Genomic DNA, 21,104 nt, shown 5'->3' with positions numbered 1-21,104 from the left:
AGTTGCTGCAGCGTTGACATCGGCACCGGCAGCTAGAAGAACTTGGACCAGCTCGATATTGCCTTTTTGAATAACATAGTAAAGCACGGGCCTCTGACTGTACCCATCCAGTGCGTTTGGGTCTACTCCAGCTTTGAGAAGCTCCTTGATAATCATAGAATTTGCAACTTTTGCCGCAGCTATGAGAAGCTTTTCTGCAAATGCATCAATTGCTAATGATGGCTTCACAGATAGTAGAGACTTAAGGAGTTGTCGACCTCTTAAGTGCTCAAAGTATCCCATGACCTTGCTATAATCCTCGTTCTCTAGCATGTTATTCGATATCAAATACATAGCCAGAGAAAGACACTGAGCGTTTTCATCTAGCTTGATAAGTCCTGGAAATTCTTTAGTGCTTGCTAAAGGTTCTCCATCGAATTGTTCTGGGAGAATGGCGCGCAAGCGGGAATGGATCTTTCTAGTCGGATTGCCATTCCCAGTGAGAGATGTACCAGTAGTCCAAGAAGATATAAATGAGACTAAGTCCCCTGAGGCACTAGCTCGCTGGGTACTGGCCGCAACCTCTCTTGTTGTATACTCTGATGAGTGAATGTCTTCCTCGACGTCGACTATTCGTGGAGTGGAGCTCACTTCTGGGGACCATATAGAAGCAGGTAACTTGCTCTGATGGATTAAGAATGGGTTTGATCCGCCTACAGGAATCCGTTAGTATTATCCTCAGTATGCTTTAGCACATCGGTTTGTAAATACCTTGAGAAGTAAAGAGGTCTCTTAATATAAAGTATGGGAGATTCTTGATATGTGTTGCCCGGATGAAGTCTTCTCGGATGGCTGACGGCGGTGTGGATACACAAATGCCTTCTGGCGTTTCTGGAGATGGTGCGTTTGGATCTACAACCCGCGTCAGTTGAAAATTGAAGCTCTTTAAGACTTGGAGCATTACGCGAGGTGGAGATCCGATTCAAATCTGATAGTGTGTGTCGCCCTTCCTCCTTCTTGATTCTCTTCTTTGGGATCGCAACGCCATGCATCATGATCTGACTTTCTTTGCCGAGATCTTCGCGCTTACGCTTCTTATGTATGATATATTTCCACTCATCGGACGAGAGGTTCTTTCTGAATTCCCATTCCTTCAGCTTTCTCTCGTACTGATTTTTGCTGAGTTTTGATCAATCAATTTGCTCTTAACAGACTCTTGAAGATTTGACCTACGACGCGATAAAACCGTGTTGAATTTCCATGCACTGCATCAATTTTGTGAGGGTCGATCCAAAGTACAGTTCACGTAGCACATGTTTGTGAGTGTCCCACTCCTCCTCGGTTGGAGCTTTGGTAGCTTCTCCTTTTCTCTTCGTGGCCATGTCGTATCACCAGTAATGATGATGTGTTGAGAGAGACGTTTTTTGATGTGAAGAACGGGTTCAGACACGAGATATAAATGCAATAGATGGAGGGTGTGAGGAGTTTTTGGAAATCAGGATGTGAAGATGATTTCTGGTCATCTCTAAAAGAGTTGGTGGGCGAGTCGCAAGGTGTCGGTCTGCCCGCTTGCTAGCTCACTCTTATTGGCTATTGCCAAAATCTTGCTCAGCCTTACCATTGAAGCGGTTAATGCTACGTTGAGGTTGCACAAGTGCTTGGCAGAAAACGCCCGAGTAGTATGAGGCAGACCATGTGCCTCCAATAGGATCCGTATTGCCAAAATCTTACCGGGTTGTTGCGACACAAAATCGCCAAGCCACCAGGCGCCTTTAGGTGCACAATTTTGGAGATCTTCCACGGTCACCATCTGATATTCTATTCGCCACTGCCAAAACCGTACATGGTTCCAGCGAGGCTCTGTCACAGCTCTATCGATTACAATTTTGTTTCGTGTTCTTGCCCTCCTTCCATGTGCCTAGCCCCAGCTTTTGCTACCCATTCCAAATCTGACTACGTTTTCATTCATTCCTATTCCTATCCGAGGGTGGCGGAAAGCCTGAAGTTGTCCTGATAAGTCCACGCCAAAATCTTGCAGAGAATGGGGAACAGAGAAGTCACCACCCGGATCTGGACATCATATTGTCGACGTGGCTAGTGCCATTCTTTGGCAGGTTAACTCCAAAATCTTACAGGGAGTTTATGCACAACCACCCATCCAGTTCTCCACACACTAATCACCAGGAATCACCTAACTGATATTTGTTTAAGCATGGTATAAGCGCCAGGGACGAGTATTCTCCAATAAGTCGATTCCAGAATCTTAAAGGATGCTGCATTGGCAGATGACATTCACGCTGCTCCGTCTTTTCTGATACGCGCAGTCCAAAGTCTTAGAAAGGCTGGCTAGCTGAAAGTCATTCATTTCAGGGCACGATATCCTACACGAAATCCAAAATCTTACAAGGGGTTTCTCTATATATCTTTCAATCTGTGTTCCATCAAACAATTCTCCTCTACAACTTCTCACTGCTAATATACACAACTTGAGCTCTAGGCCTACTTGATTGTGGCCAGTTGAGTAGATCAGATATAACGGCCATACATCATTCCATTCTATCCCAAGCCATGCCGAACCCTTTCACAATATTCATTGAAAAGCTTTCCAGAGCTGCAACAAAGACATGGAAGCAGATAAAAAGAGTTTTCAAGAACAAGGTATGTAAATTACAGGCCGTTTCCACATAGTCAAGGGTGACATGCTAATACTCTCAGCAACCTAGTGATCCCTTTCTGAGGACTGTCAAGATCTTCTCCTCACACGCAAATGGTTACGTTGAGTTCAAGATGAGACTCGACACCGGATGCGAAATCCACAACCTCATCACACTCCAAGCCGTCCACAAGCTCCATCTTTTCGATAATACGACCATCCACAACGAGTCTATCTGTACCTGTCTCAACGGCGAACAGCTCATGTCTATGGGCACACTCATCCTCCGGTGGAAAGGCAAACGCTTTCGCAAGATCTTCACCACCATCTTTCATGTCATCAATGGTGATTCCCTTCCATGGGACGTCATTCTAGGTGCCGAAGCTATACGTGAATATAGCATCTTGAAGTTTGCTGGGTTTGGGGGGGCAAGGCCTATCCTACCGAAGAAATCAAGAGGTTTGAAGTCGGATTTTCCCTTCCATATGCCAGTGCTGACAGCTGCATCACAGAAAAGAAAGCATATCTCACCACACGGAAACGAGAGCACAATGAGAAGGCGGCTACAAACGATGCTAAGGTTGATGCGGATATCAAGGCGAAAGAGGAGGCGGCTCGGCAGACTAAGTCTAATACCGACGGCTTCAGTTCAGGGAGTCCCGGAGTAAATCGTAGCTAGGACAGCACAGAAAACACTGCAGAGTCAATAGCACCAAAGCACTGCACCACTGCTGCGCCTTCATCTTCACTATGACTTGTTTAAGCCAACAACACATTCATACTATGCACCATGATATTAATACTTTCTTGGTGTGATGAAAGCCCTGCGTATCTCAATGTCTCATAGAGTCTCATATATCCCATATTCTACTTCAACCGTCACATCTTTGACTCTTCTTATGCAATTTTGTCAACCGTCTAAAGTTACATATCAAGTGCTGGCAGAACTCATTCCGTTATTAGTCGAAATGAACACCACCTCCACGGCTGCGAAACTATTATCAAATCTATCAGTTACAATCAAACTGTGATCTACAAAGAAAAGAACTCACGTTGAAGTAGCAATAAAAATCTCCCCCCTCGTAGCATTGGTGAAAAACGATAGGCAGGCCGCAAACACAACCGTAAAAAGCGCCATAAGACCCAACCGAGCATTTATCGCAACGACACAATTTAAAACCACAATAGCTAATATCGGCAGTGAAGAAGCAACGATTGTGGTGATGTTTGAAGTGTATTTCTGCAGAGTTTTATCCTCGTATGAACATATTCCAGATTCTGCATCATCAACTCTCTTTAACCGATGCCAGAAAATGTTATGCAACCAGTATACGAGCTTCTGGCTAACCCAGGTAGAGAATGCATCGCTATCCCCACCCGATTTAGTCGCGAGAAGATCCATATTATGACTTAGTGGCTCGTCAGAAGCTCCCCAAGTATCTCTATCTTTCCCAATGAGAGCGAGATTCCCCATATCTGGCCGCTCAAGCCAGTTTTGTAGGGATCGAAGGTTGAGTGTATTTGGATCGGCTAGGCGGCTGATAATAGATTGCTGGATTAATACATCATCTTTATTGCGCAATCATCAGTATCGCCATCAGACATAAAGTATAGAAAAACTGACTATACTCTTTCAACCTGCCACGTATCGCACGAACAGTTTCCAACTGCTCACTATTCTCTTCAGATGCAGAGTTATTCAACCAGTACCAATCTTTCGAATAAATAGAAGCGTTCTCTCCGGTGGATACAAGATCAGCAGCTTCTAGGCGACGAAGTTTCTGCTCGAGGTGCGTTAACTCTGCTTGGAAGTAGAGTAAATTTTGAGAGTTGAGGCAGGCAAATCGACGGTATATTGCACATTCAGAATATGTTCCCATATGGCGCGCAAGCTTCGGATAGCCTTCGATTGGAGATAGAGATGGGTCGATCATAGGAATAGACATTGTGCTGAATTCTATTGATAAAAGGGAGAGTTGAATAGGAAATGGCTCGGTGTGAGGAACGAATTGCACCTTAAATTATACAGCGAGAGTTTGGGAGCTTTATCATTGACCTTTAACTCAGCCTCGTCATTAAAGATAGAATTTTGCTAGACGGAGGTGGAATCCACTCTCCCATTGGTCAAGCTGTGCCCTCAAGTCTAGACTAAACTGGGCTTACCGAGTAGGCATGGTGACTTGGTACTTTAGTATCATCCAATCCAAAGATATTGTGACTGGTCGGCAAGTCATAGTTAGAAGATTCATAAAGCCTGGCGTAAAATGCTTGGGTTGATTTTCCCTTAAGCATTTTTAAGGGTTGAGGGGGACCAACGAGTAAGGTAGTTCTCGTCGCGGAGATCATTGCGTTAAAGCAAAATTTGCAGAAATCCCGATTGGCATTATTACGTAACTTGAGCTGGAATTATATGGCTTAGTGTTAAGCGAAATGAAACACTCGAAAAGTTGGGTTGCTAAAACTCGAAAGTATGTAAGCCACTTATACCCATTGCGTATTCTGATTGATTTTTGGCAGGAACACTGCCACAAGATTGTAACGATCGTGGATTACTCGATGCAATCCTCAGGCTGTTGGTGATTTCTGTTGATCGAGAAGTAGGTGTATCACGTACGGGGTAAGACTGTTCCTAAGTATGTGGTAAAGAATACTATTGAAGTTGAGCACGAAGCTCTATCTACTTAGGAAACTATCTAGCTTATATAGACCTCCCCGGGTCCGATCTCATAGCTTGTATCAGCCCTGTAATACTACAGCAAGTTCGGCAATATCTTACCAAAATACCCTTGATGGATTTGCGATGGCTCTGCCCTGTTGAGAAGACTCCGGCCCATGGTTTCGTGTCTCGTCAAGCAAGCCAGAATTTGCCTCCGCTTCCTGTTCGCATCCGGGCGTACCATCACTATGTTATTTGCTCGAGATATGCGCTCTTCTTCGTTCCATTCGGAATCAGCGGCAAAGTTGGCTGCACGGTGTCTGTTAGCATCCTCTGCAGATATACTTGCACCTCTATCGATGAGGAATTGGACGGTTTCAAGACATCCCCATAGAGTAGCCTCCATCAATGCAGTTCTGCCATAATAGTTCCTCTGGTTAATAGAAACTCCCTTCTGTTCTAACCATTTGACAGTATCCAACCCAGCATCCTCAGCTGCGGCAAGAAGAATCCCGTTGTTCCCTTCGTGATCAACGGCATTCGTAAATAAGTCTTCGGGATATATGCGGAAAAGAGCTTCGAGTTGTTCCGTATCCTTTGAACAGCATGCCGAAAGATAATATTTGGAGCGAAAGGATTGGTTTTTTATGAAATCTCTCTATACATCATCCGGCTAGGTTGGCTGTGCGTCGAGTTCTTCGGAATCAAATAATCTCATGCTATTCAGAGAGTCTACAATTGCGACCTCATCTTTTGCGGCAGCCTTTTCATTCTCACCTGGCCAGCTTGAGTTTTGGTGTTCATCGAGCAGACGTCGGGGCTGAGACCTCAGCAAAAGAGGATCACAGAGCCGACCTTGGTGGGTCACAGTGTAGATTATGCTTTCTTCTTTGTCCAACTCCCAGCCAAAAGGGACAGTGAAGTCGGATTCTTCGTCAGGATACAGGGTTCGGTAGGATCGGCCACCAGATATATAGTCGCAATCAGCAGAACGGCGCTGTATGTCTCTTGGGAGTTTTCCGACCCTATGCCCATAGGAACTAAGGCAAAAGGAGCACTCGACTCGGAGAGTGCTCGCAGACCAACAGAGCACCAATGCTGTCGAAAGAGCTTCCATTATCGGTATAATTTGCGCGTGGTGGAGGGGGCGGACGCACAAGCCGCTGTTTTGGTCGACTTATCGAGATTATCAGCATACTAGTGCAATTCTGTCACTGTCTGAGCTACTGTTAGCATCTTCGCCAAGTCATCACAGTCTTCGGTGCTAATACCGTGCTCCTCTCGACAACCTTTCGACCCTTACGGACTCTGTCGTCGATAAGGTCATCCTGGAATTCGCTAGCAACTGTGCAACCGGAGTCCCTTGGAGGCTAGGGCTAAAAACCAAAGAAGTTCGTCGTACTACTCTCTCCGAGCAGAGCGCAAAACTGTTTGAGAAAAGAAGATTCGGAAAAGCCGCAAGTGGAAGACAGCTGATTTTGTTAGTTGCGCACAAGGCCACTTTTTGCTCTAGTCACACGGGAATTTCCCGGCAGGGTACGCGCAGCTACAAGCGCCGCAGCCACAGATTTTATTATATAATTTTACCGAGGTTACTATAACCACACCGCCGCTGACCAGGATCCTTAATCGCTTAATTGGAGGAGGTATCATCCTTTGTGGCGACGTCGTGTGACAGGCCACGCCCTAGCCGCCACAAGAGTGGAAATAGTATTTAGCATTATAATAGAACTTGGATATCCATATTCAATCAATTTATGTGTTTAAAAGGTGAAAAAAACTTAATGGTGGTGTCGCACATTAAGGGGTTTTATTATAGTGTAAAAGGAGGCTCTTTGTAAACTTAAGGGGCGGCGACGACGCGATAATAATTTTCGGAATTGATAGGTTAGGAGTGTTCGGGGGAGGTATACAATGTAATTGAAATCAAAATGGATAGAAATTTCAGAGCGTTCACAGATTTTATGTCGCATGAACTCGAGGTACCTACGATTTGTCTCGTTACAGGGGGCGTCTCGGTACGCAGGGATAGACGTTACTCTTGCAGTTGCATTGGCCGATGGAAGAGAGTTGACAGTGCTCATTTGCATTGTAAGAGTATAGCCTGTCCCTGTTAAGAGCGACCACGTTCGACGAAACATCACCAGAAGCAGGTCGCGGAATGCGAAACCCCAATCTCCCCTCGGCTTATGGATGTTGGCAATGTCTTTAGCCACCTAGTACAGCGGCATCGAACCTTGAGTAGTCCTCAGAGCCTCCTCGAAGATCGCCAAACCCTCAGACAACTCATCATTTGTGATAGTCAGCGGTGGTGCAATCCTAATGCAGCCAGAGAACGTTGTCCTGGCTGATATAATCGCAGAGAGCCCCAGCTCCATTATTCTCGCACTCAAATTCTTTCCGAATTCGATAGCAGCTGCTTTTGTTTCGCGATCACTCACGATCTCAACCCCTGCCATCAGACCTCGTCCTCTGACATCTCCAATACAGCCATATCTCTCCATCAAGCGATGCAAACCAGCATGTAGTTGTGGTCCGATGGTCTTTGCTTGTTGTGCTAAACCTTCTTGAATCACAGTATCCAAAACTGTAAGTCCAACGGCAGCAGGAAGAGGATCGTTAGCATGTGTGGTATAGAACATGAAATTTCTTTCCTCTGTCACCTTGGCAATCTCATTGCTCGTGATGACAGCACTTAGTGGAAGTCCATTTCCCAATGTCCTATTGACGAATCAGTACACGATTTTGAAAGAGATCTGGGAGTCAAGGATCGTCCGAAGAATTAGAACAACATCTTCTTTGATGAAAGCTTCTGAGGAGAATCCCGAAGATCTCGGCCCCCCACAACAAGGGCAAAATTTGACGTACTTGCTTAATGTCAGGATATCCGGCACCACACCTTCGTATTGGATTGCAAAGAGATCGCCACATCGACCAAGCCCTGTCTGAGCTTCGTCAACGATCAAGAGCATATCTCGCTTCCGACAATGCTCTTTCATAGCAGCCATGTAACCAGGAGGTATGACTATCATTCCACCCGAACTGAGTATCGGTTCCATGATCACAGCAGCCAGTGAGCCAGCTGATGCTTTGTCGATGAGCGACCAGCCGTAGTCAAGCTCTGTCTCCCAATCATAAGAACCATCTTTGTTTCGGAAGATTGAGCGATACGAGTCTGGTGAGGGTAGCATGTGCATGCCCGGCATCTAGACCATATTAGGAGGATCAAAATATAACATGGTTAGTGCTTTCCATTCCTACGGGAAGTTGGTTTTCTTGAAATGTCCGATGCCTGACACATACAAGTCTCTTCAGGCAACTCCAAATCTGGGAGTTGGCCTTAAGATTTGGTGTAAAATTGCCCTTGGGCATCGGATCTTTCGAAAAGAAAATTTGACTTCCGGTAGGAATAGAGAGCACTAACGATTATTAGTAGCAGCCAGAGGACGTACAATCGGTCCATACCCCTTTCTCCCAGCATGATATTGCGCACCTCCTATAGACAAATCAGTACACTGTTAACAAAGATCCAAGAGCCGAGTAGCTCATATAAGGACTTGAAATACATCTTGTTGAATGATTTGCTCCCGAGGATGATCCCAAAGACCTTGCTTCGTAACAATGAATACAAATGAAGGAATTTGACGTACTGGCTCCACTTGTCGACCCATGCCAAGATGCACCCAGTCCTACGATCTCAAACTTTCCTGTATACATTTTTGCCAATTTTATCGCACACTCGTTGCTCTCACCACCTGTGCTGAGAAACATAGCCTTGTCAAGCCCATCGGGCAGAACATTGGCCAGCCTCTCAGCTAGTTGTATGACTGGTGGGGAAAGCATGCCACTGTACAAGTGGTCGAGGTTGGCAGCATGTTCCGTGATTGTCTTCACAACAGCTGGGTGGCCATGTCCTATCAAGCAGGACATTTGACCTGATGTCCAATCCATGATCTTCTTGCCAGATGCCGTGTACAAGTAAAGTCCAGAGGTCTTAACAATGACGTCTGGAAGGAAGCTACTTCCAAAGACGAGCAGGTTCTTTTGCGCTGAGGCATATAGTGAATTATTCTCGGAAGAAGGCATTGTGGCCAAAGAATCTTCTCAAACTTTCACAAAGCAGTGACTTGCTAGAGTGAGTGGCCTTGCAAGAAATAGAAATGAAGTGCTCGACTGTAGGAAAAGAGCCGGGACGAGGCAACATGGCATACTTATCCATACTCGAACTCCACGGCAATTCAATAATTGCACTTTCCGCTATCATATGCCATTTTCATTTCGCTCGACTTTTCAAGATATCTTCCCTCCAAGTTCTCTACATCTCAAGTGCAGGTTATACAAACATACTGATCAGCAGACTGCAGGTCATAAGTGGGGTGCGTGCAGCCGGAACCGGGCCCGGATCAACGCTTTCGCTATCATATCCCAGTCTTAACAACTTACGTCCAAAGTTGTTTCACCTCGTCAAGAGCAGATGTTTTCTGATATAAGCGGAATGAATATTAGGGTGGCGTTCATCCTCGTGCATCAGACGCTGGATTCTGGCATTGATAGCGAGCCATGGACGAAGCTCACAAATTGAAGGCGTCTCAATCTATTAGCCCGAAACGGAAAGTTCGACAAAAGACGTTTACCGTGAGCAACTGGTACAATGACAATTTTCAACTTATCTAAGTCGCTCTACAGGGCTGCTGGACCTGCAGGTCTCGCAAAGTAAAGGTACGTCTGCGCTATCGACAGGAAGGGAATGTCGTCCGTCTGATAATTGTCCGAACAGTGCGATGAAGGTGTTCCCGCCTGTAACACGTGCATAAAAAGAGGCGATCGATGCAGTGGATATGAGCCTATCTACATATGGGTGAAAGGGTATCAGGACTATCCACCTGGAAGGCGTCGTGTTCTCCGGTCAGGTGGGGGCAGCCAACAACTGAACAGCCAGGAACTGACTGGGATAGATCTCACATGGCGCGGACACCGGATTCATCAGCCCATCGAGGTAGATAGTCTGATCGCTCAATGCAATGTCGAAAACCATGATGAAGCAGAAGAAATTGAAAAGTCAGCCGGTCCTTTCACGGTATTCTGTGCTCCTAATGTAATACCACTGTCTCTTTCGGAAGTACCAAATGCTTCACATGGCAACTTCAGACTAGTAAAAGAGCTATGTCATCACTACTTCACATACACGGCACTGAATATGATGCCATTCAAGGACAAACGAAATCCATGGCGATCCTTCTATCCTCGAATGGCTCGGCAAGGCTCCAGTCGAGGACAAAAGTCTTTGTACTATGCCATCCTTGCTCAGGCAGCTGGTAATTTGGCGCACCTTGGGTCTCGACGGGAGGAAATGTTGCGTTTAGCAACACAGTTCTATTCTGATGGAGTCAAGCATCTGAGAACAAGTCTTGGGGATATGGACTTCAGTGCCGTTATAGCAAGTATTGTAACACTGATCATGGCCGAGGTATGACTTCCATACTCGAATCATGGGGAAGTCGCTAATACAACACAGGTATATGCTGGATTAACAACCTCTTGGAAGGTGCATCTGAACGGCGCATGGAATTTTCTCATGACGTGTAGTGATGAGAAACCATGGGCGATTTCCGAAGAGGCATGGATCACAGCGCAAAGTTTATGCCTGGTCAAGATCCGGGCCGATACTATGCAAGAAATTCACTTGCGAAGTACTAAGGATGATGAGACAATGAGATCTCTACTTTCCTTGATAGCATATCGAGACGACTTCGGCTTCACTGCTGGTGCTGGCCCGCGGTTGATGAGGTGCATCCATGATACCACCTCTCTTGAGTCGAAGCTCTGGTTCAAAGAGCCTCTTGTTGAGAAACACGAGACCACTATCAAAGAGCTGCATCGACGGATTCAACAATGCCAGCCTGAAGACCCAGAAACGAACGTACTTGCAAAGCTCCATCATGAAATATTCAAAATAGGAGCTTTAATACATTTCCACAGGCGCATCCTCAACTTCCATCCACGTGCTCTTTTGCCCTATGTCACGCTCATGCTCGATGCGATTGAACAGTATCTAACTCTGAACGGAGGATATATCGCACTTTGGCCTGTGTTCATTGGTGCCGTTGAGGTCTTCGAAGAGTCGCACAAGAGCCGTGTAAGAACTTGGCTGAGTAGAGCGGATTTGATGGGCGCAGCAAATCGAAAAGACGTGAGATTGGTTATCGAAGCTGTATGGCGAGAACGAAGCCGACTTAGCTGCGTTGACGAAAAGACAGAGGGCGAAACTGTTGTCGACTGGAGGGAGGTAATCAGGGATCTGGGCATAGAAATTCTGCTTGTATGAGCCTGACTTGAGATTAAATTATTTGGGGCTCACGAAAGAACTTCATGGTGTTTTCGCCACCCCTTTTCTGTAAGCCTTGCTAAGGCTGAAGAGTTTTGCCTGCTTGCGCTACGCTCCCAGAATCTCATCTTTAACTCACTACGCAGAAGTTTGGGGACGATGCCCGCAGGATCTTCTGCTTGTTCTACAACTAACGCTCAGAGACAAAGTCCCAAAGATCGTGAGGCATAATATAGAGACAGTCGACATGTCAGCCTCTACTCCTCATTTCTTGTGGTCCTGGCGATCATGAGAACCAGATGCGCATGTTTGCTCAACGGGTAGGGCTCCGTGGTAATGCTCCTTATTTGAGATGGACACTGTCCTGAGAAGCTAAGACAATGTAAAGGAATTCTTACCAAGTACGGACCAATAGCACTCGATTTCAAGGTCCTCCATTTTTGGTGGAGATGCTTTTCTCGGAAGTCCATATTTAGACAAACCGCGACCCGACATCTGATCACGGCAAGCTACCCCAGATTTCAGAACATGACAATCAGCAAATTTAAGCTTTGTTGCACATCGTATCCCGTCGGTATTTCCAAGTCAGGTCGGTTGCAGAACTCTCCCTGGACCCGTGCAAAGGGGTACGTGAGACGCTCACAAGCGGGGCGGACATACTACGTCAATCCCGCGAACTTTCGCGCTATGATAACTTTATCAGGATCGCAGGTGCATTCCTGATTGAGGAAATGTCTTGGTGATCGCAAAGCATAAAATATATGACCATCAGCTGTCGTACTGATAGGAGTCAAACTCTGAAAAGACAACATTTTTCTCACAATTGGAAAATATGGCTTCCAAAGATCCGGGTGCGAAAACGTCATCTCTCCGGTCAACAGCTGTTGACCCTATTGCAACACCAACATATCCCACAGGAGTGCTTTTCACAGTACTTACTACAACCACTATTCGTGCGCCACTTTCATCTGTGTTAGAGCTCAGTCTTGAGACTTCCAGCTGGCCAACATGGAATCCTTTCGTCCCGAGAGCTAACATTATATCGCAACCTGCAACTTCCTCATCCTCCTCAACCAAGCTCGAAGTTGGAACGAAAGCTACATTCCACAGTCGGATGAAAAGGGACGGGCCGCCTTCCTCTGCATACAGTGACCATGAGGTGGTGTCTATCGACCGGTACGAGAAAGAAGGGGCTCAAGGCTGGAGTATTGTATGGAAGACAATTGGAATTCCTGGAGGCGACTGGATTCTAAGAACAGAACGAGTTCAAGAGATGATCGAGAGGAAGGAGGAGGATGGGAGCACTGTCGTTGAGTATAAGACTTGGGGAACCTTCGGAGGACCGATGGCGTACATGTTGAGTTTTTCTGGAACCAAGAACGATATTGTTGACAGGTTCGAAGATTGGGCGCGTGGATTGAAAGAGCATGCTGAACATAAGGGACATCAGTGATGATAGCCAGTAACACTGGATGGGATGAGAAAGTCTGACAATCCTTGGGACAATGGGAGAGAACTGATGCTCCATGGCAATCTGGTATCTCCAAGCCGCATCACGTGCGTTCCATTGATACTGTATCGTGGCTGAATCGTGGCGCCCGCCTCTTCAGATCGCAGTTTTCTGCCACATCCCGCGAAAGTAGTCTTCAAATATTTATTCATTCGCCGAATCCTTCTGTTACGTTTCAATGTTGGTATCGACTTGCAAGGATCGGGCGATTCTCACCAATCCAGATCTCTCAGGATTTCCAAGATCCTAACTGTTCTTGGCTGCTTATGCGGCCAACTTTATCCTTATCAGACGCTATGTCCGCTCAGCTTCAATTTGCAAAGGCTCGAACAAGCTCTTCAGCCACTTATTGCTGCCTATTTGCAACCCTAGTTTGCTGCGAGATACACAAGCTTCTAGTGCTCACGCTTGAGTAGCATGCAGATATTCCCATTAGTAACCAATCATGCATAAGTTCCTGCTTCTAGATCTGAATCGTAGTCACATTTCCTGCTCTAGAAACCACAAAAGCAAGTTTAGAGCACTTCCCATGGGCTGTCCTTCAAGATGGCGGGGATTCCCGCATACCAGGATGGTATTGAGGGGCGAGTCAAGGCTGGGGGCATATCTACGGCCAATGGTTATAGCAAGGGTGCGGAGCCTCCCACAGGAGTTATCACTTGGCAAAGAGGGGTCTATGCTACATCAGTCTATCTGACCCGGGGTCAAGGGAACCAGTGTTCTTATCGTACCATTCCCACGGGATCCCCGAATTATCCTTATCGTCTTATATTTGCTGGGAAAGGCTATATATCTATCCATGATACCCAGTCTGCAGTAGTTCTGCTGTGGGACAAGCTTCAGAGTGCATTGCTGAATCGTCCAAGATGAAGGTTGATGAGCAAGTCGGTATTGCGGAGACGAAATCGTCGCCTCCTTTTTACGACGAGAAAGATGGGGTGCACAGTTCTTCTGATGCCGAAGTTGGTCATGGAGATGTCGAGAAAGTTGAGACAACCAAGCGTGGTCTCAAAGCTCGTCATGCTCAAATGATTGCTTTGGGAGGGACAATCGGTACGATATTTCGAAAGCACAATTGACAAGTTATAATTCTAATATTTGATTAGGAACTGGTCTCTTCGTTGGAAGTGGAGGCACTCTCGCTAGAGGTGGACCTTTGTTCATCCTCCTCGCCTATATGCTTCTCAGTGTTTTGGTCCTCTTCGTTGTCACAGCCATCACAGAAGTTGCTGCATATCTCCCCGTCTCAGGAGGGACAATGAGCTATTATGGTCACCGGAATGTCAGCAACTCTCTAGGCTTTGCTATGGGATGGTTATACTTCTACTCACTCGGTATACTGGTGCCATACGAGATCACCGCAGCTGGTCTAGTCATTGATTATTGGGATTCACCTGTCAATATCGCTGTCTGGATTACCATCTTCATTGTTGTTATTGTTGGACTCAATATCCTGCCGGTGCAGTTCTATGGGGAAACCGAATTTTGGTTTGCCTCTTTGAAAGTGTTCATGATGATTGGACTTTTAATCCTTTCGTTTATCCTCTTCTGGGGTGGTGGTCGTAGGTTCTTCTTGCTGACTCGGTCTCATAATACGTGAGTGCTAACTACGAGTTGCAGCAAAACAGCATGGCATACTAGGATTCCATTACTGGAAGGATCCCGGCGCGACAAATGAGTGGCTCCGACCTGGCGCGACAGGCCGCTTCATTGCTTTCGTCGAGGTCGTGGTTCTCTCTGCATTCCCCTTCACCTTCGCACCAGAACTTCTTGTTGTTACTGGCGGCGAAATGAAAAATCCTAGAAGAAACCTTCCTAAGGCGGCGAAGAGATACTTCTGGCGATTGGTGTTCTTCTATATTGGCTCCGTACTCGCTATTGGTGTCATTTGCCCCTTCAACGATGCTCGTCTAACCGATGGTGGCGTTGGTGCAAAGTCGTCTGCTTTCGTTGTAAGTCCATACTTTTGACTATCTTGAATCATCTCAGGAAAGTTTGCTGACTCGAATTTTAGGTGGGAATTGCAGATGCAGGTATCTCTGGCCTTGGTTCCGTTATCAACGCCATAATTATTACTTCTGCGTGGTCATCTGGAAACTCTTTCCTGTACATGTCCTCACGCTCCCTCTACTCCCTGGCTGTCGCCGGCAACGCTCCTAAAATCTTCACGAAGTGCACGAAGAAAGGTGTCCCTTACATGGCCGTCATCGCCGCGGCTCTCTTCTCTCCATTGGCGTACTTAAACTGCGCGAGCAGTGGATCTGTTGTATTCGGATGGTTCGTCAACCTGACGAACACCTCTGGTTTCATTTCCTGGATCTGCTGCTGCATTGTTTACATTCGCTTCCGCAAAGCGTATCAAGTTCAGTCTCTTCCGCTTGAGAACATCACTTACCGCTCAATGCTTCAACCAGTTGGAGCTTGGATTGCGATGGTCGCCTTCACAATACTGACTTTGATCAACGGCTTCGACGTCTTCTTTCCCGGACGATTCAACGCAAGCAGCTTCTTGACTGCTTATGTCGGTATCCCAATTTTCTTGGTGATCTATTTTGGACATAGATTCTGGCACTGGAGTGAGCCGTGGGTATACAAGAGCGAGGATGTCGATCTTCACAGTGGAATTGACGTAGTTTTGGCCAATGAAGTACCAGAGGAACACGCGACAACATGGAAGAAGAAGCTTCAAGGATGGTTTACGTAGGAAACGTCGTTGTTGAAAGATCTGTGTATACAAGCATTAGATGAATAGATTTCTACTTTGCTGTACAGTATTCTCGTCTTGTTTATATGCTGTGAATCAGAACTTGATGGACAACGGTGGTTGTCTTGACATCACGTATCTATTTTCTGTTTATATATGGGGGCGATAGTGAGGGATCAAGACTCCTTTGCCGGAAGAAAACAGCTCGCACAGTCAGAACTGCGCACTCCCAATACAAAATAAAAAGAGTAAATTCTTGAGGCTGACTTTTCAAGGGCTTCTGTAGAATCCATATTTTTTATGCAAAGGCCCACTGCAGCTATTCTCATTCAGACCAATTCATATCACGCGAGGTATAATTTTAGCACAACTGTTTCCTCCACCACTCTCCTCCTTAGCCTCCTCTCCGGCATTCTCGCAGAAACAATTCCCCGTCTCAGCTCTCATCTGAAGTCTTGACAATACACCCGGCATTAGTCTTCTCTCTAGGATGTCCTCGCTTCAGACGATCCGCAACTCCGACCCCTCGATCGTCAACGTCTCCTTCCACGTCAAAAGACTTGCACATCTCTCCACCACGACCAGTCCAATTGCTTCCTGCGATTGGCGCATCTCATCTCCTCACGGATAATGAATTTCCCCGCATACCATCATCATGAGCTTGATTGAAGACTATGCCTCTTTGCATCGCGGAGGATGTGTCTCCGGGCTCTTTTTGCCCCACCTGCTGCCTGAGTCGCAGGCGATATTGTTCAATTTGGAGGTTTGTTCGGAATAAGGTACCGGGTTGACGCAATCACTTTTTATAGTTCGAGTCTTCAAATGATATAAACATCATGGGCATGTCTTTGTTTGCTATTGTTTCGTGTTCTCTGTTTCGGGTCCTCTTTTACTTGAATTTTGAATGAGATTTTCTGGCGAGTGCTCTCATCGATATCCAAGATTCGCTCAGTCATTAATCATGCCGTCGACTGTTGTTGCAGTTTTGGCCACGGCTTTCGGCCTGCAGTCTTCGGTCCAAGCCGCTGCCATACATCATTTCTCTAGCTGCAATGCGACGTCAAACTGGCCCGGTTGGGCAGGCATCAAACATGCCTTCATCTTGTAGGTTCGTATCTTTCACATAGCGTATATCAATTGACTGTTCACAAGTGGCGACTCATACACTACGACTGGATTCAATGCAAGCTTAACTCAGCCAACGCGAACGAATCCATTGGGCAATCCTACATATCCAGGATATACAGCAGCAAATGGACCAAACTGGGTTGATTTTCTGACTGTGAAGTACAATGCTTCCACTCTTCTCACGTACAACCTTGCATACGGAGGAGCAACCATTAACTCAGCGCTCGTTGCTCCGTACCTCCCAACCGTGTCCTCTGTAGCACAGCAAATCGAAAATGAGTGGTTTCCAGCTTATGCCTCCAAGCCATCGACTGCTCCATGGAATGCTCAAGACACCCTCTTCGCCATCTTCGACGGCATCAACGACGTCGGAAACTCATGGTCCAAGGGACTGCCCGCAACCACGACTTTGAACGGAGCCATCTTCGCAGTATACCGAGGGCTAGTGGACGAGCTGTACTATGCAGGAGCAAGGAATTTTGCATTTCTCAACGTCCCACCCGTTGATCGAGCACCCTTGGCTCTCGCGAACTCAGCAGCTGATCAAGCAACTGAAAAGGCTGATATTGCAGCTTGGAACTCGGCTTTGATGGAAATGGCAAAGAGTTTAAAAGCTAAGAAGCCTGACGTCAACGTCTTCACCGTGGATACAAACAAGTACTTTACACAAGTGCTGGACAAACCTAGCAGCTACCCACAGACTGCTGGATATAAAAACACTACTGCGTATTGCACAGCTTATGAAAAGTAAGTTTGTTTGCGGACCTTAGAGAGCAAGGCTGATTTCCAAACAGTGGAACACCGCAACCAGATAGCTTTAACCTATCCTGTGGAATCCCCGTGAACCAGTATTTCTGGTTGAACAGTCTCCATCCGACATATCCTATGCAGGATGTTCTAGCTGAGGCAGTGGCGGAGCAGTTAGGACTTGGACCCAACGTCTGCTAGTTGACTAAACTCGGAACTTAACGAATGAACAGAATAATAGAGAACTGAGCAGAAAAGAGGCATTTTCGAATGATATTTTCACGTGACCGATATTCTACCCCTGTCTGTAGGCTAGGACTGTCAAATGAGGGCTAAACCTTACATCTTCAGACCTTTTCTTTATTGTTCTATTCCTAAACTTCATAAAGCTTCTTCTGTCACCTCTTGCGCTCTCTAACATGCCTCAGGGGATATACATACTCAAGTTGGACAAGCACGGAGATGCGAATCCACGACTCAAGTTCCCCACACCGCCTTAAACCCCATTCGGGCATTGAACGCGGAGCACATCTCTTATCAGCAAGCTTATCCAACCAACAGTCCACAATTATCGAGCTTGATACAGCACCGACTTCGCTGGGACCATACAGCGAGCTATCTCTGCAATGGAGGGGTCGTGGATCTCGCCATTGATCGCACATGGTGACTTTTGCGTTGGGGTCGACAATAGGAATAATCCCACTTGTCGGTCTCGAAGCCCGATTTGATACAAGTGATCCCGAAGCTGGGAATATATTATCGTCTGATCTACTTACGAGTGGCGGTAGAAGGGCAAAGCTTTGAAGGTACTAATAGTGAGGTTTGTCTCCCATTTGAAGACAGCAAACACGACCAATCCTCCAGGCAAATTTACCACACAGCTTCACAATGGCTCTCGATAGACTCAAGTCTGTTGCTCAGCATGTCACTGGCACCTTACCTCCCCCTCATCCATTCGATCCTCTGTCCAACCAGGAGATTGAATCTGCCGTCTCAGTTATCTGCGAGGAGAAGGGGAAGCTGTTCTACAATGCTGTCACATTGAGGGAACCACCGAAGAAGGAGATGCTTAAGTGGTTGGAGAGTCCATCCTCTCTACCGAGGCCGTCCAGAATTGCGGATATTGTTGCAATTGCTCCTGGCGGAAAGGTCTTCGATGGATTGGTGGACTTGAAAGCCAAGAAGATCATTAAGTGGGAGCAATTGGATGGTGTACAGCCTCTGGTGAGTTCAAGCGCCGACTATGAAAGAATAGATGATTGACGAGAATAGATTACTATGGAAGATCTCCAGATTGTAGAGCATGTCTGCAGAAAGGATCCCAAGGTCATTGAGCAGTGTGTGATCAGTGGTATTCCGGCAGAGGATATGCATAAAGTGTACTGTGATCGTAAGCTTTACGTACTCCGGTAATTGGACTATGTTAACAGTTATAGCTTGGACAATTGGTTATGACCACAGGTTCGGCAGCGACGTTAGATTGCAACAAGCTCTCATGTACTACCGACCGCATGTTGACGACAGTCAATACTCCTACCCTCTCGATTTCTGCCCTATCTTCGATGCTGGCAAGCAAGAGATCATTCACATCGATATCCCAGAAGTTCGCAGACCAGTCAACAAAGCGAAGCCCAATAATTACCACGCGGCTAGCATCGAGGCAGAGGGAGGATACAGAACGGATATCAAGCCAATCAATATCACACAACCAGATGGTGTTTCGTTCAAGGTTGAGGGCCGAGTTATTGAGTGGCAGAACTGGAGTGTGCACGTTGGATTCAACTACAAGGAGGGCATTGTGTTGAACAATATCACATACAACGACCATGGAGTTGTCCGACCAACTTTCTATAGACTGTCTCTGGCAGAAATGGTGGTTCCATATGGAAATCCCGAGCATCCTCACCAGAGGAAGCATGCTTTCGATCTTGGCGAGTATGGTGGAGGATACATGACTAACAGTCTTTCTTTGGGCTGCGATTGCAAGGGTGCCATTCATTATATGGATGCTGCTTTTGTCAACCGAGCAGGAGAGAGCACAACCATCAAGAATGCTATCTGCATCCACGAGGAGGATTCCGGCATTCTGTTTAAGCATACTGATTTCCGTGACGATTCGGTCATTGTTACCCGAGGACGAAAACTAATCGTCTCCCACATCTTCACAGCCGCAAACTACGAGTACTGTGTTTACTGGATCTTCCACCAAGACGGCACTGTTCAGCTCGAAATCAAGCTCACTGGTATCCTAAACACCTATGCAATGAACCCAGGAGAAGACACCAAGGGGTGGGGAACAGAAGTCTATCCAGGAGTCAATGCACACAACCACCAGCATCTGTTCTGTCTTCGTATTGACCCGAATATCGACGGACCAGACAATACTGTCTTCCAAGTCGACGCTACTCAAGGCGCAGGCTATGTTGGCAGCAAGGAGAACCCCTACGGAAATGCATTCTATGCTAAGCGAACCAAGTACTCGACTGTCAAAGAGGCAATCAGCGACTACGATGGTGTCACTTCAAGAACTTGGGATATGTGCAATACCAACAAACTCAACCCTCACTCTCACAAGCCCGTCAGCTACAAGCTTGTCAGCAGAGAAGTGCCTAAACTTCTTCCCAAGGAAGGATCACTTGTGTGGAAGCGAGCAGGTTTTGCTCGCCATGCTGTGCATGTTACAAAATGTAAGCAATTTTCCTCCTCAGTTAGAGCCATTGACTAACATAAGAAAAGACGACGATGATCAAATCCTCCCCGCCGGTCGCCACGTCCCCCAAACCTCTGGCGAGCCCTCTCGAGGTATTCCCGAATGGATTGCCAACGGCGACGCAAGCATCGATAACACGGATGTCGTACTCTGGCACACATTCGGTATCACTCATTTCCCTGCTCCTGAAGATTTCCCTGTCATGCCTGCTGAACCTATGACCCTTCTCCTCCGACCAAGGAATTTCTTCGCACGAAATCCCGCCCTCGACGTCCCACCCAGCTATTGTAGTACCCCAAGTCAAATTGCCGCTGGGAAGGGCGTCCTGGATGCAGCGGATAAGATGAGTAAGCTCGTCGTAACTGGTGGAGACGCTGCGGTGGCAGAAGGGGCTTGTTGTAAAAAGTAGTTGCTTTTGCTGAGGGAATCTGATGGAGTTCGAAATGATTTATGATTTACGTTCTGCGGCATAGCCTACTTCTTATATATATTCTTGATATAGCTGAATGAGATGACAAATTTTAATGAAAGCACGTCTCTCATTGTGAGTTGAACAATCGAGATTGGCGTCTCAAATACTTTTCTCGTCTGCTCTACTGATATTGAATGTTCGTTACTCAAAAACAAGAGACAGTGCGTGATCCGCTCTAGTAAGGTCTCTTTGATCTCATACTCCCATAGGCCAAACTATC

General features: G+C 46.6%; 10 protein-coding genes across 10 annotated transcripts; 6 read left to right on the top strand and 4 right to left on the bottom strand.

The window, feature by feature from the left end:
* Positions 1 to 434: 434 nt before the first annotated feature.
* LY89DRAFT_451973 (uncharacterized protein) lies at positions 435 to 1,519 on the bottom strand. Its single transcript, XM_018207616.1, has 5 exons — positions 1,213 to 1,519; positions 944 to 1,158; positions 751 to 891; positions 631 to 692; positions 435 to 565 (listed from the first exon to the last, which is right to left on the bottom strand). Exons 1-5 carry the CDS (start codon positions 1,359 to 1,361, stop codon positions 536 to 538), a joined length of 597 nt encoding a protein of 198 aa, XP_018075041.1. The 5' UTR covers positions 1,362 to 1,519; the 3' UTR covers positions 435 to 535.
* Positions 1,520 to 2,547: 1,028 nt separating this feature from the next.
* Positions 2,548 to 3,311, top strand: LY89DRAFT_666334 (uncharacterized protein; the record flags this gene model as incomplete). The annotated part of the gene is made up of 3 exons (XM_018212899.1): positions 2,548 to 2,637; positions 2,695 to 3,091; positions 3,145 to 3,311. The coding sequence occupies 3 exons, from the start codon at positions 2,548 to 2,550 to the stop codon at positions 3,309 to 3,311; spliced, it is 654 nt and encodes a 217-aa protein (XP_018075040.1).
* Positions 3,312 to 3,563: 252 nt separating this feature from the next.
* LY89DRAFT_579036 (uncharacterized protein) lies at positions 3,564 to 4,566 on the bottom strand (the record flags this gene model as incomplete). Its single annotated transcript, XM_018208983.1, has 3 exons — positions 3,564 to 3,627; positions 3,685 to 4,201; positions 4,257 to 4,566. The coding sequence occupies 3 exons, from the start codon at positions 4,564 to 4,566 to the stop codon at positions 3,564 to 3,566; spliced, it is 891 nt and encodes a 296-aa protein (XP_018075039.1).
* Positions 4,567 to 5,087: 521 nt separating this feature from the next.
* LY89DRAFT_666332 (ankyrin) lies at positions 5,088 to 6,092 on the bottom strand (the record flags this gene model as incomplete). Its single annotated transcript, XM_018212898.1, has 4 exons — positions 5,088 to 5,215; positions 5,247 to 5,261; positions 5,409 to 5,883; positions 6,066 to 6,092. 4 exons carry the CDS (start codon positions 6,090 to 6,092, stop codon positions 5,088 to 5,090), a joined length of 645 nt encoding a protein of 214 aa, XP_018075038.1.
* Positions 6,093 to 7,272: 1,180 nt separating this feature from the next.
* On the bottom strand, positions 7,273 to 9,598 carry LY89DRAFT_779411 (2,2-dialkylglycine decarboxylase). Its single transcript, XM_018222288.1, has 4 exons — positions 8,939 to 9,598; positions 8,735 to 8,784; positions 8,157 to 8,491; positions 7,273 to 8,009 (listed from the first exon to the last, which is right to left on the bottom strand). Exons 1-4 carry the CDS (start codon positions 9,372 to 9,374, stop codon positions 7,505 to 7,507), a joined length of 1,326 nt encoding a protein of 441 aa, XP_018075037.1. The 5' UTR covers positions 9,375 to 9,598; the 3' UTR covers positions 7,273 to 7,504.
* A 114-nt stretch (positions 9,599 to 9,712) lies between these two features.
* On the top strand, positions 9,713 to 12,029 carry LY89DRAFT_451784 (uncharacterized protein). Its single transcript, XM_018207615.1, has 5 exons — positions 9,713 to 9,923; positions 9,975 to 10,007; positions 10,066 to 10,198; positions 10,244 to 10,755; positions 10,804 to 12,029. Exons 1-5 carry the CDS (start codon positions 9,849 to 9,851, stop codon positions 11,611 to 11,613), a joined length of 1,563 nt encoding a protein of 520 aa, XP_018075036.1. The 5' UTR covers positions 9,713 to 9,848; the 3' UTR covers positions 11,614 to 12,029.
* Positions 12,030 to 12,445: 416 nt separating this feature from the next.
* Positions 12,446 to 13,066, top strand: LY89DRAFT_730700 (uncharacterized protein; the record flags this gene model as incomplete). Its single annotated transcript, XM_018219502.1, has 1 exon — positions 12,446 to 13,066. One exon carries the CDS (start codon positions 12,446 to 12,448, stop codon positions 13,064 to 13,066), a length of 621 nt encoding a protein of 206 aa, XP_018075035.1.
* A 641-nt stretch (positions 13,067 to 13,707) lies between these two features.
* Positions 13,708 to 16,031, top strand: LY89DRAFT_705512 (proline transporter). The gene is made up of 4 exons (XM_018217456.1): positions 13,708 to 14,176; positions 14,230 to 14,685; positions 14,744 to 15,075; positions 15,138 to 16,031. The coding sequence occupies exons 1-4, from the start codon at positions 13,990 to 13,992 to the stop codon at positions 15,825 to 15,827; spliced, it is 1,665 nt and encodes a 554-aa protein (XP_018075034.1). The 5' UTR covers positions 13,708 to 13,989; the 3' UTR covers positions 15,828 to 16,031.
* A 757-nt stretch (positions 16,032 to 16,788) lies between these two features.
* On the top strand, positions 16,789 to 17,903 carry LY89DRAFT_579510 (uncharacterized protein; the record flags this gene model as incomplete). Its single annotated transcript, XM_018209008.1, has 3 exons — positions 16,789 to 16,931; positions 16,980 to 17,702; positions 17,750 to 17,903. The coding sequence occupies 3 exons, from the start codon at positions 16,789 to 16,791 to the stop codon at positions 17,901 to 17,903; spliced, it is 1,020 nt and encodes a 339-aa protein (XP_018075033.1).
* A 187-nt stretch (positions 17,904 to 18,090) lies between these two features.
* On the top strand, positions 18,091 to 20,978 carry LY89DRAFT_640433 (peroxisomal copper amine oxidase). The gene is made up of 4 exons (XM_018211667.1): positions 18,091 to 18,926; positions 18,975 to 19,092; positions 19,139 to 20,389; positions 20,439 to 20,978. The coding sequence occupies exons 1-4, from the start codon at positions 18,591 to 18,593 to the stop codon at positions 20,819 to 20,821; spliced, it is 2,088 nt and encodes a 695-aa protein (XP_018075032.1). The 5' UTR covers positions 18,091 to 18,590; the 3' UTR covers positions 20,822 to 20,978.
* Positions 20,979 to 21,104: the final 126 nt, after the last annotated feature.

This window comes from Mollisia scopiformis, assembly GCF_001500285.1.
Source record: "Mollisia scopiformis unplaced genomic scaffold LY89scaffold_6, whole genome shotgun sequence".
NCBI lineage: Eukaryota > Fungi > Ascomycota > Leotiomycetes > Helotiales > Mollisiaceae > Mollisia > Mollisia scopiformis.
The sequence above is the reverse complement of the archived record's forward strand: the minus strand, read 5'-3'. Positions and strand labels throughout refer to the sequence as shown.

Bases quoted from the DNA above. Each gene is read 5' to 3' on its own strand.
- LY89DRAFT_451784 (XM_018207615.1), top strand. From the start codon at position 9,849: ATGGACGAAGCTCACAAATTGAAGGCGTCTCAATCTATTAGCCCGAAA. The intron at 9,924-9,974 runs GTGAGCAACTGG...GTCGCTCTACAG, and splicing joins TTCGACAAAAGACGTTTACC to GGCTGCTGGACCTGCAGGTC. The intron at 10,756-10,803 runs GTATGACTTCCA...AATACAACACAG, and splicing joins TAACACTGATCATGGCCGAG to GTATATGCTGGATTAACAAC.
- LY89DRAFT_640433 (XM_018211667.1), top strand. From the start codon at position 18,591: ATGGCTCTCGATAGACTCAAGTCTGTTGCTCAGCATGTCACTGGCACC. The intron at 18,927-18,974 runs GTGAGTTCAAGC...TGACGAGAATAG, and splicing joins TGGATGGTGTACAGCCTCTG to ATTACTATGGAAGATCTCCA. The intron at 19,093-19,138 runs GTAAGCTTTACG...TAACAGTTATAG, and splicing joins GCATAAAGTGTACTGTGATC to CTTGGACAATTGGTTATGAC.
- LY89DRAFT_705512 (XM_018217456.1), top strand. From the start codon at position 13,990: ATGAAGGTTGATGAGCAAGTCGGTATTGCGGAGACGAAATCGTCGCCT. The intron at 14,177-14,229 runs GTACGATATTTC...ATATTTGATTAG, and splicing joins TGCTTTGGGAGGGACAATCG to GAACTGGTCTCTTCGTTGGA. The intron at 14,686-14,743 runs GTAGGTTCTTCT...TACGAGTTGCAG, and splicing joins CCTCTTCTGGGGTGGTGGTC to CAAAACAGCATGGCATACTA.
- LY89DRAFT_451973 (XM_018207616.1), bottom strand. From the start codon at position 1,361: ATGGCCACGAAGAGAAAAGGAGAAGCTACCAAAGCTCCAACCGAGGAG. The intron at 693-750 runs GTATTTACAAAC...GGATTCCTGTAG, and splicing joins AGACCTCTTTACTTCTCAAG to GCGGATCAAACCCATTCTTA. The intron at 566-630 runs GTGAGCTCCACT...GTATACAACAAG, and splicing joins CTTCTATATGGTCCCCAGAA to AGAGGTTGCGGCCAGTACCC.
- LY89DRAFT_779411 (XM_018222288.1), bottom strand. From the start codon at position 9,374: ATGCCTTCTTCCGAGAATAATTCACTATATGCCTCAGCGCAAAAGAAC. The intron at 8,492-8,734 runs CCTCTGGCTGCT...ATGGTCTAGATG, and splicing joins GGTATGGACCGATTGTACGT to CCGGGCATGCACATGCTACC. The intron at 8,010-8,156 runs GTACGTCAAATT...ATTCGTCAATAG, and splicing joins GATATCCTGACATTAAGCAA to GACATTGGGAAATGGACTTC.